Source organism: Cucurbita moschata, unplaced genomic scaffold (assembly GCF_002738365.1).
Source record: "Cucurbita moschata cultivar Rifu unplaced genomic scaffold, Cmos_1.0 Cmo_Scf00023, whole genome shotgun sequence".
Classification (NCBI taxonomy): domain Eukaryota; kingdom Viridiplantae; phylum Streptophyta; class Magnoliopsida; order Cucurbitales; family Cucurbitaceae; genus Cucurbita; species Cucurbita moschata.
Window position 1 is genome coordinate 3,200,016 of NW_019268539.1, and position 11,096 is coordinate 3,211,111.

Here is an 11,096-nt window from a genome sequence, read left to right on the forward strand (position 1 = left end):
GGGGGGGGGGGGGGGGGGGGGGGGGTCCATTGTGCCTAGTTTTCACTTATGCCCATGATTTTCTATTAGCATGCATACAAGAGGATCAATGAATAAAAGACAGCAGATATTAGTTCAATATGATCAAAGAGAGGGGAGATCTCTTACCTGTCAATCTGCTATTGGCAAGTGATGGAAGTAATGAACTGCACCGGAAGACTTAGCGTCTTCCATAACAAGTAGAATTCGTACCATAGCGTTTTTCAAGCATACTGAGAATCTTTCGTCAACGTTCCACAGGGCATCAAAACCCAAGAAACATAGTGACCCATGAGTGTTAAGTGAAACCAAAACCTCATGAGGAAGAACCAGTTCCATGCTCAGCATCTAGGTAAAACAACCAAAGCATAAAATTAACACGCATTACGTCACCTGAGCATAGCTTGACCCGTTTAGGCATGTACCATAGACTAGAAGGATAAAGGTAAGAATCTCACCACTCCCACTTATTGTTGAAGTAAAAAAAAATAATAATAATAATCCATCATTCTAAAAATCCAGAAAATACTTCCTCCACTTAATAAAAATACTCAAAGTTCTCTCTCATTCGTTCATATGGAGGGAACCCTCAAATTAGAGGGATGTAACTTCACAGGAGGGTGCCCTCCTAGGTCTTTTTCATCCTAAAAGGAGAAAAAAAGGAGTTATCCTAAAAGAAGGGATCTTTGCCATTCTCTCCTACACCGGAAGCTTCTTCTCCAAGATGGAGTTTCCTCTTGGGAAGAAAACTCGTTGAGAGTATTTTCTTTCTTCATTGGGGCAGCACCTTATCATCAAGAGATGCTTTTGTAGTTAGACATCAAAGCTATCAGGTAATAAAGTAAACAGAGAACCATGGCACTCAAAACTGAGGATTATGGACTCACAAACACCTACAAGTAGTCTTCTAAAGAGATCGACCTACATCACACTTTGATATAATAACTAATTTACATCATTTGATCAAGCAAAGTTAATTTCCGAACTTCTAAATTTCTTTTTCTTCATTATTTGTTGTATTGTTAATGACAACAGAGTGAAATTGATGTCCTTTGATTTTCATCAAGGGGAAACGCTAAATGTCAGTACTATGTTCCGATCAATACTCAATAAGGAGCATGAAATTTCACCAGTCAAATTCACTAATTCTTCATTAATTTCCGAACACCAATCAATACTCAACTGACAACTGATTAGCGATTAATCGCGGTCAACAGTACAACAAGAAAGAATTGTTAATCTGATACATCGTATTACACACACACACACACACACAGAAAAAAGGTAAAGGCTTCTTTTAAACGATAGATAACTTTTAATTTAATAATCAATAAAATAGAAAAAAAAAAAACGGATAATGAAGAATATAGTCACAAATTATTAAATATGAGCACAAACTCTGAAAAGAATCAGAACAAGTCTTCAGGTTAAGTATCTTGACGCATGTGCAAAACCCCACAACTGCAAGAAACACAAAAGCTTATGTAAAGAGGTATAGTGGAATAAGGCGTGTGCATGGCTATACTGTGTCACATAAAGCACATGATATAATGACAGGTGACTTATAGAGCAACGGTACCTCCGATTGAATTTTGCAATATTTTAAAATGATGGATCTATCATCCATTCAATTGGTGGATATTCAATGCATAAGCCTTGAACGTTTGGGAATTTAATTTTACCTCAACATTCTTTAGCTCAAACTCTAGGTCATGCGCCAAGCATACGCTATCAAATGTGTCACATGGCCCACTTGTTCCACTTAATCTTGTTACGTGAAAAAAAAAAAAAAAAAAATTAGTAAATTCTCCCGTAAACAAGAGTGGTATGAAAAAGTTCCAAAGAAAAACAAACTCACAAGTCACCATCCAAACGCAAGGCAAAGCTACCACCTCCACCAAGTGCTAGTAAATCGTTCAAGCAAATATAATAATAGCGGTTGGCTCCTGAATCAGTGCACAGATAAAAAAAAAGAAAAAAGAAAAAAAGAACAGAATTATGGCCTCTTTTAAGGAGATTGGCTGGGAAGAGATAGGAGAGAGTCTTGTTTTTCAATGGTAAACAAAAATGAAGTTACAAAAGCAAAAGTCAAAAACCAAAGAGCGTCTGAAAAAATTTAAGAACAGTAATTACAAATTACGTTGCTGGAAGACCCAAGGGAAGCATGCATTGTACCAAAACTGTGTCAAACTCCAGACCCCTCCCCCCTCTACACACTTTAAAACCCTTCTATTTCTCTCTGACTAAATGTTCAGGGAAAAAAACTTTGTAAAAGAAACTCTTCCTCGATCACAACACCGGAAAGTAAAATCAGCTACTCATTGGAGCATGACAATGCCCACTTGGAGCCAAACTAACTCAAAAAATCTCCAAACATTTGTCCTAGATTTTCAAGAAAAGTAACGCATCCATAGAATATGATTCAAATCGTTTGACACTTATTTTTAGAGAATCCCAAACGATGACAAACACCATAGATAAAGTCCTTTGGACCAAGTGGATGTTAATTCTCCCATGAGCAGCCAGATGAGAGAAAAACTTGATCTTCTAATGGATTCAAATTTACAAGAAAAACTCATTGGGACTTCAAAAGAGATAAATATGACTCAATATGTCCCAAGTGAAGATAAACTCCTTGTACAGGGTAAAACTAGGACATATCATCCATGTCTCCTTATCAGACAAGTCTCCTCAGATGAAAATACAAGGAGGAAACCCTCCAACAAAGGAAATATAGAAGAAATATTATGCTGCTTTTGTGGTAGAAATATAGTAAGCACAAGGGAAAACGAACAATGAAGACCATGAAGTTCCACAAGAAATTCAATTGATATATTCATATCTACCCACAGACAAAGGAAAACATGTATAAATGAGATAAATTGATTATAAGCTGACTAAATATATCATAATTTAGTGTTGACTGAAGAGAACTTTAAAAATTGTAGACATGAGCAACAAATAATATAGGATTGATATATTTAACAGCATGACTGTGAATCCTCTAAGAAAAAACACGTGTGGCAGGCAAAAACAGAATATTCACCAGTTGCTCGAAAGAGCCTTGGGTCGCCATATTTCGTTGTAAAAACAAATGTCTGGTGTGTTCCCTATCAAATACACAACCACAATAATTAGATTGTAGTTACAATATAAATGATAAAGAAATATAAGCCTACGTAGTTCATAAGAATTCTAAATTACAACCTTACATTTATTCCAGAGCAATAAACTAATGCAAAAAGAAGCCATCTTTACCACAGAATTTTCATGAATATAACAAGGTATTTCATCTCTTTTTATGGCTAAAGACAACATACGTTTTATAGTTTATATTAACATGTAGAAAGTCGACTTGAAACTGAGGAAAACGTTATAATTTAAAATGAAGCAGCTAGGAGAACTTTTAAAAGGCAATTGCCTCCCCTTCCCTCAGGATCAAAAGTGCTACCATTTTGAAGGGAAGGGAGTTACAAGAAAAGGCTACCAACTTGATATTTTCTTTTGGCTGTAGGCTTCAACGGGCATTCTAGAAGACCACCAAATATTGCACCTCGAGTATCTCCAACAATCTAGAACAAATAACTACAGTTTTAGCATGTAAAAGTGCCATCGTCAGTGAAACTCATACAGTCATCGGATAACATACCAGTAAACAAGGGCCAGAAAGATCGTGACTCTTGCGAATAAGAGTTTGAAGAGATATACCATGCTTCATCGTACTGCCCTTCATTTGAAATGTAATAAATCGCATCACAGATCAAATATAAAACTAAAAAGTTAATTCATTATGGGACAAAGCTAAAATATTTCAGCTGAACTACCTGTACAGTAAGACCCATTGGCACCCTTTCACAATGTTGGGTAGACAACATCCCAGGAAATCATACAAGTCTGCAGTGATAAAGGCCGACTCATCCATGAAGTCTGGTAAGGGGTTTCTTGGGGTAGGGCGCTCCATAGCCTCATCAAATACATCTGAACTAGAATTGCTGTTTCCAGATGGCGGGTCATCATCAACTCCAAGTTCATTCAGTTTTACCTTCTCATGTGCTGAACCACAAACCTTATTTTCTCCCTGATTATGAGGTATTTCTTCCGTCTTGCATAGTATACTACATTCTAAAAAAGCATCAGACCCTTCCTCCTGGAAATTGTTGTTTGCATCACAATATCGACCTGAGGGAGTTTGAACTGCATCGGTATCTTGACGAGAATCAGTGGGTTTAGATCCATGTTTGGAAGGGATTATTAAGGACAAATATGAAGACAGTGATTTTCTTCCTTTCGACGGCCTAACCTACATAATTAAAACCATGTCACAAGCCAACATGGAATCAAATTCACAAATGAATCTGTCGAAGAAAAGGAGATGAGGCATGAAGATCAAAACCTCTAATCATATACTAGTTTCGCCTATCAAGCAGTCATGGAGCTCAATATTAGGGGATGGAGGAACTGAAGTAACTAAGCCTAAGCCATATACTAGCAACTTGTAAGTTACAATTCACAAAACCTTTGATTCTGTTTATCTCAGCCTCAGGCCTATTACCATTTCAAGCACCCAAGCCATTGCAATTTTGTATGGGAAAAAAAAAAAAAAAAAAACCCCAAAAAACTACAAAATGTGAATCAAACATCAAGAACACTTCGAGAAACGCAAGGCCTTAAATACCTCAAACATAATTCCTCCTGAGTCATATATCTCGTTTCCTATGAATAATTGGACCCATGAGAACATTAATACTAAAGAGTACCCAGACATTGTGGTCTGTGGCAGCCCTTCTTCAAAGCCCTAGATGAAATCATTAATCCCATTTGCAAATAACTCACAAAACGCCGAATGCCAAATCATACAATCTCTATAAAGCATACAAAACCTTCCAGCATATCATTCAATCACAAACAATCGCACAAACAAGCTATCAAACATAAGACAAAAACGAAGAACCTGAGTATGAGGATCAGGCGGCAGTGATTTAGAAGGATCCGAGCTAGTGGAATAGGAGAAGAGGCTGGAGAACCTCCCGTAGAATTTCTCCCTCAACGCATGCATTTTGGTCAAACAAAAAATATCAAAATGAAAAAAGGGTAATCGATTGAAGTTTCAAGCTGGGGTTTCTTCGACCTTCAAGCTTCTGTGTGTTGTTCAAGCTTTGGGTATGGATTCCCCGTGTTTGAAGAACCGAAGAAGAAATAGAAGGAAGCGAAGGCGGCCGGTGGAAGAGACGGAGGGATGGCGTGTGGTAATGAATCACTCCCGAAACCGCAATCGGTTGCAGAAGACAGAAAGGAACTGATAAATTATGGAAGGAGGAGACGAGAGATTCTCTGTCAAAGATTTTCACACTCGCCGTTTCGCGCTGTTTTTGAAACGTCTTTGCCATTTGGCTTTCGCGTATTCCACTTTGGGATCCTCAAATTATAATTTTTATATTTGGTAGATTTTCAAACTTAAAAATGGTTAAAAAAAAAAAAAAACTTTTAATTTTATTTATAATATTCTCATTCATTTTAGAAAATCACATAAATGTTACATTTTATATATATACATATAGAGTAACCGTTCATATTATCTTCTTCGAGTTTTCTCTTATGGACTTTCCCTCGAAGTTTTAAAATGCATCTGGAGCCAGCTTCCTCGCTGAAACACTACTCGGTGTCTAACTCTGATACCATTTGTAATAGCTCAAATCTACTACTACAATGTATTTTCTGCTTTTGTCCATTACATAGAAATGTATATTCAACCCGACAACTCGGATCAACCCAACCAGATTGGATTGGGTTGGGTTCATTTTTCTGAACCCGAACCGAATTGATTAAGTTTCTGGGCAAAAACCTTTGGGGAGCCAAATAAAATACATTAAATATATTAAGAATTCTTTTGTATCGATGAATTTGCTAAAGTGATACTTAGATCAGTTTAATAATATCAACGCATGAATTCGATGCCAAGCAAATACATGTTGCTTATAATTTTTGTTACTTTTCGGTATTTCGTTGTTTATTTTTCAGTATGTTTTCAATTATTTTTATTGTTTATTTTTCAGTATTTTTTATTTTTGTTTATACAATATCGTTGAACTAATCATTTTTATTGTTTATTTAATTCATGATCATCCTTAATATTTTTGTTATTTTAACCAATTCACAAGAAATGTCGATATTTCGTTGTTTTTAGTTTTATGACAATATTGAGGTCACGTATAAACATATTTTAATTAAAATATTTTTATATATATTTTTATTTTTGTTATATACAATATTTTTAAACTAATCATTTTTATTGTTTATTTAATTTCATCATCTATCTTTACTATTTTTGTTACTTTATTCATTTTTATTGTTTATTTAATTTCATGATCTATCCTTATTATTTTTGTTACTTTAACCAATTCACAAGAAATACCGGTATTTCGTTGTTTTCAATTTTATGACAATATTGAACTATGTTAGTATGTTACAATTTTCGTTCGTTGTTTTTTATTGATTTTTTTTTTTTTGAATAATTACAGACAACTCGGACCATGTACCCCTACCATTACGTATTGTCGTTGGCCTCACGATTTTAAAATAGGCAAGGAGAGGTTTATACACCCTTATAAGATATGTATCGCTCACATATTTAACCAATATAGAATATCACAATATAAAAAAAAAAAAAGACAATACTTACGAGTGGTAGACTTGAACTGTTACAATAATCTTTCGAGTAGAATATGGTATACGTCTAATATCACACACGACGTATGAAATGAGCTCAAAATCATATAAATAAAATTATTATTTTCGAAAAATTCCAACAAAGTAGTAAGAAAAATAACCATATAATTCAATATATATTTATTTGATTATCGCGTAATTTTATTTATTTTTGGCACAAAATGCGTGAAGGAGGCGAATCTTTAGTATTTTTCATGGGCCAATGGGGCCCACTAAAATATGGGCCTACTTCGGGCTGGATCTGAGCTGGCTGTTCGAACATTTTCGATCATTGGAATAAAACTAAAGAATTGTTCGCAAAACCATTGATCAATCATTTCAAAAGCAGTTTTTTGTTCATACTTTTCAAATTTTCTTCAAATAATTATGCCCCGATAATTCGTAAAAAACGACTCCAATCATTTTCGGTGAAAAAGAAGCAACGACGATATCGAGAAAATAAGTATATGCTAACTTCATCAAAGCAGTTGCAGTATTATAAAGGATGCAAGCGTTACCCAAGATGATCATGCGTAAAACGTATGTAAGTAACTTTTTGTTTAAGCTTGTCGTGCACGTAGGATCTAACTCATGACCATGACACTCGAAGTTAGTGGATAGAATGTCAATTATAGGAAAAAAAGAACTCGATTAGCCCACCTCAGTATTTAATTATTAAACCGATCCACAACACTTACTAGGTATCAACTAATCTTCAAGCCCACCTCGGTATTTAACTATTAAATCGATCTACAACAGTTACCAAGTATCCATTAATCTTCAAACCCACCTCGGTATTTAACTTTAAGCCAATAGTTACTAAGTATCCACTAATCTTCAAACCCACCTCGGTATTTAACTTTAAACCAATCCACAACAGTTACTAAATATCCACTAATCTTCAAGCCCACCTCTCTGTTTAACTAAACCGATCCACAATAGTTACTAGGTATCCACTAATCTTCAAGCCCACCTTCGTATTTAACTATTAAACTGATCCACAGTTGTTACTAAGCATCCACTAATCTTCAACCCCACCTTAGTATTTAACTATTAAACCGATCCACAGCAGTTACTATGTATCCACTAATCTTCAAGTCCGCCTCGACATTTAACTATTAAACCGATCCACAACCATTACTTGGTGTCCACTAATCTTTAAGCTCACCTCAGTATTTAACTATTAAACCGATCCACGACAATTACTAAGTATCCACTTATCTTCAAGCTCACCTAAGTATTTAACTATTAAACCAATCTACAACCGTTACTAAGTAACCACTAATCTTGAACGCACATGCAAATAATATATTAATATCGTTTTAGGATTAAACTCATTTAATCAAATGGAATTTGGCATACCATAGTACAAATGTAACAAACAACGCTTAAAATAATGGAAATCACTACTCTTCCCTTAACAAACACCCAGAATTCTGTATTTTTAATTCTACATTTTGTTCTCATTCTCCATGGAGACCTTAAAACTTCCGTACTTTAATGGGGTTTGGGTTCACTATTTCAGTATCTCAATAAAAATGACATTTCCCCCCAACTTTTTCCTTCTCCCCAAGTTTCAGTTTCTGAGTGGGGACTGAAGAGGAAAAAGATTCCCCTCTCTCTCATCTGCACATTTTAGAGAGAGAGAGAGAGAGAGGTAGGCTTTGAAATGGACTAACCCTCCATTTTTCTTCAGATTCAACCAAAACCCATCTCTCAAATCCGAGAAATGTTCCATTGAAATCGAAATCTTCCCATGATTTGAGGCATTAAAGATGAAATCCCAGATGGGTTCTTACTCCAAACCCTTCTTGTTCTTCTTGTTCTTCCTTGTATTCCTTGTTTATGTTGCTTGTTTGGTTGAATCTGGTTCTGATTACACCACTTTGGTCTACAAGGGCTGCGCCAAACAAGGATTCTCAGATCCAAATGGCGTTTATTCACAAGCCCTTGCTGCTCTGTTTGGCTCTTTAGTTTCACAATCTGCCAAAGGTTCGAAGTTTTACAAAACCACTTCCGGCACCGCCGGAACTGCCATCACTGGCCTCTTCCAGTGTCGAGGGGACCTCAGGAACTCCGATTGCTATAACTGTGTAAGTAAGCTCCCGGAATTGGCTGATAGTCTGTGCGGCAGAACCGTTGCCGCTAGAGTTCAGCTGTCGGGCTGCTATTTGGTGTATGAGTTTCCTGGGTTTACTCAGATTTCAGGGTTTGAAATGCTGTATAAAACTTGTGGGGCTACGAACATTGCTGGAAGTGGGTTTGAGGAGAGGAGGGACACGGGTTTGTCTGTGTTGGAGAATGGCGTGGTGAGTGGCCATGGATTTTACACTACTAACTATCAATCTCTGTATGTGTTGGCGCAATGTGAGGGAGATTTGGGGGATTCGGATTGTGGTGAGTGTGTGAAGCATGCTGTCCAGAGAGCTCAGGTTGAATGTGGGAGCTCAATTTCAGGGCAAGTTTATTTGTATAGGTGCTTCATCAGCTACAGTTACTACCCAAATGGGGTTCCTACGAGATCGTCCACTCCCTCGTCTTCTTCTTCTTCATCATATTCTTCATCTCCATCAGGTAAAAACCCAGAAACTCCCCCATCTACTCTACAAATCTCAAACTAAGCACAGGTTTCTGCAACTCATTATTCTAGGAATCTACTTTTGAGGATGGTTGGTGGGGAGTCTCACATCGGCTAATTAAGGGGTGGGGAGACTGTTCGAGGGCTTCATAGGTCTTAGGGGAGGCTCTAGGATTTGTTCGACGAGAGGATGGTTGAGAAAGTGTCTTATATTGTCTAATTAAGGGTCGATCGTGAGTCTATAAATAAGGAATACTATCTCCATCGGGATGAGACCTTTTGAGAACCGAAAGCAAATCTATGAGAGCTTATGCTCAAAGTGGACAATATCATAACATTGTGAGAGCCGTGATTCCTAACCATTTAAACAGAGACTAGATAAACTTATACCACCATAGCTAGAAACATTCCCTGAAGGAGCTCATTCTCATTACTGATAAAAGAGGGCATTGAGTTTTGTTTTCTTCTCATTCTTTGAAACTGAACTAAACTTGTTATGGTAGACTTTTCTGCAACTGTGGTAATATGAAAGGTTACATTTGGTGTTAGGGATGGGGCAAAACACAGGGAAGACAGTGGCAGTGATATTAGGAGGGGCAGCAGGAGTGGGATTTGTGGTCATGTTCTTGCTTTTCATCAGAGGTTTGAAGAAGAAACATGATGGTATGCATCAAAACATGAGTTTGATTCAATTTTGTGCCGTTTTTGCTCGCAAAACTTCCATTGATTCATTGACTTCATCTTCTATCTGCAGATTATTGATACAGGGGAAAGAGTGAATGTTCTACTGAGGTTGGAAAAAGAATCAAATCCCTTTGATCTCCTTTTGCTTTTGTTTTAGAAAGATAATGTGTTCTTGTGGGGACTTGGATTTTTTTGGGTTGACAAAGACTGTTCATTCCACTGGGGTCAGAAGCTTTTCCTGAGAAGAGAAGAAGGAATCAATGCATGGAAGGAATGATACAAAGAAAGAAAAATCAAAACTGAAGGAGAAGTGAAGAATGTTTTTTCTTTTTCTTTTTCTTTTTTTTTTTCATTTTTTTGGTGTATGTTATATATATTTTTTATTTAAAAAATATATAATTATTGCTTCCTTTTCAGCCATGTGGGTGTTTTGTCTCTTTTCTCTCATCTCCAGAATCTGGTTTTCTCTTCCTAACTCAAATCTTATAGTTTTTTTTTTTTTTTTTTTTTTTTTTTTTTAAAAAAAGCTGCTACCTTTAGGATTTCATCTCCATACCATCACTAGGAACTTTTGACTACTTGGTCAAGCTATAAAGAGTTAATATTTTTATTATATTTAATAAATTAGTGAATTTTAACACCTTAAAAAAAAGATGCAACATTGAAGACCTGGGAAATTAGAGCATGTACAATCGTTGTTTATACTTCGGTTCAGAATATTTCCAAACAAGCTCAAAACTAAAAATTTGAAACTTTTTTTTAAAAAGGTCGTATAAACTTCTGGAGAAATCAGAGCTATCCTTAGCAGAAACCCAATTGAAAAAAAAATGCATACCTCAAACTTGGCCCATTACATTTGACTAGCGAGCAAATTTCTCCAATTCTGCACAAACTTCAAAACAGAGGCATAAAAAAGACTAGAAATAGCTTAAGGTAGGAGGAAAGGGAAACAGCAGCACATCATAATTCTGCTAGAACAAACTGGTTTCACTGTTCTCAGTCAGTGAACATGTATGGATTGTCAGAATTGAACAAAGAAATATGGTCCCATCCCATGTTCAGACCATTCAGAGATGCTATAACTTCGGAAAGTCTATGTTGTTTGAAATCG

General features: G+C 36.2%; 2 protein-coding genes across 3 annotated transcripts in view; one reads left to right on the plus strand and one right to left on the minus strand.

Annotated features, from left to right (window-relative positions):
- Positions 1-5,414, minus strand: part of LOC111460285 (TLD domain-containing protein 2-like) — a 6,406-nt gene extending 992 nt beyond the window's left edge. The window contains exons 1-9 of one of the 2 annotated variants that reach the window (XM_023103478.1): positions 4,970-5,414; positions 4,694-4,813; positions 3,843-4,318; positions 3,668-3,740; positions 3,510-3,590; positions 3,065-3,128; positions 1,877-1,964; positions 1,701-1,785; positions 148-1,479 (exon numbers count right to left, since the gene is read on the minus strand). In XM_023103478.1, coding sequence (XP_022959246.1) covers positions 1,441-1,479; positions 1,701-1,785; positions 1,877-1,964; positions 3,065-3,128; positions 3,510-3,590; positions 3,668-3,740; positions 3,843-4,318; positions 4,694-4,813; positions 4,970-5,074 — 1,131 coding nt within the window. In that variant the 5' untranslated portion in view covers positions 5,075-5,414 and the 3' untranslated portion in view covers positions 148-1,440. The remainder of the gene's footprint in view (positions 1-147; positions 1,480-1,700; positions 1,786-1,876; positions 1,965-3,064; positions 3,129-3,509; positions 3,591-3,667; positions 3,741-3,842; positions 4,319-4,693; positions 4,814-4,969) is intronic. The other variant, XM_023103479.1, reaches the window with a different exon arrangement.
- A 2,897-nt stretch (positions 5,415-8,311) lies between these two features.
- LOC111460197 (cysteine-rich repeat secretory protein 3-like) lies at positions 8,312-10,270 on the plus strand. Its single transcript, XM_023103333.1, has 3 exons — positions 8,312-9,297; positions 9,851-9,964; positions 10,056-10,270. Exons 1-3 carry the CDS (start codon positions 8,499-8,501, stop codon positions 10,061-10,063), a joined length of 921 nt encoding a protein of 306 aa, XP_022959101.1. The 5' UTR covers positions 8,312-8,498; the 3' UTR covers positions 10,064-10,270.
- Positions 10,271-11,096: the final 826 nt, after the last annotated feature.

Excerpts from the sequence above, each read along its gene's own strand:
- LOC111460197 (XM_023103333.1), top strand. The coding sequence starts at position 8,499 with ATGAAATCCCAGATGGGTTCTTACTCCAAACCCTTCTTGTTCTTCTTG. Across the intron at positions 9,298-9,850 it reads ATATTCTTCATCTCCATCAG|GGATGGGGCAAAACACAGGG; the intron begins GTAAAAACCCAG and ends ATTTGGTGTTAG.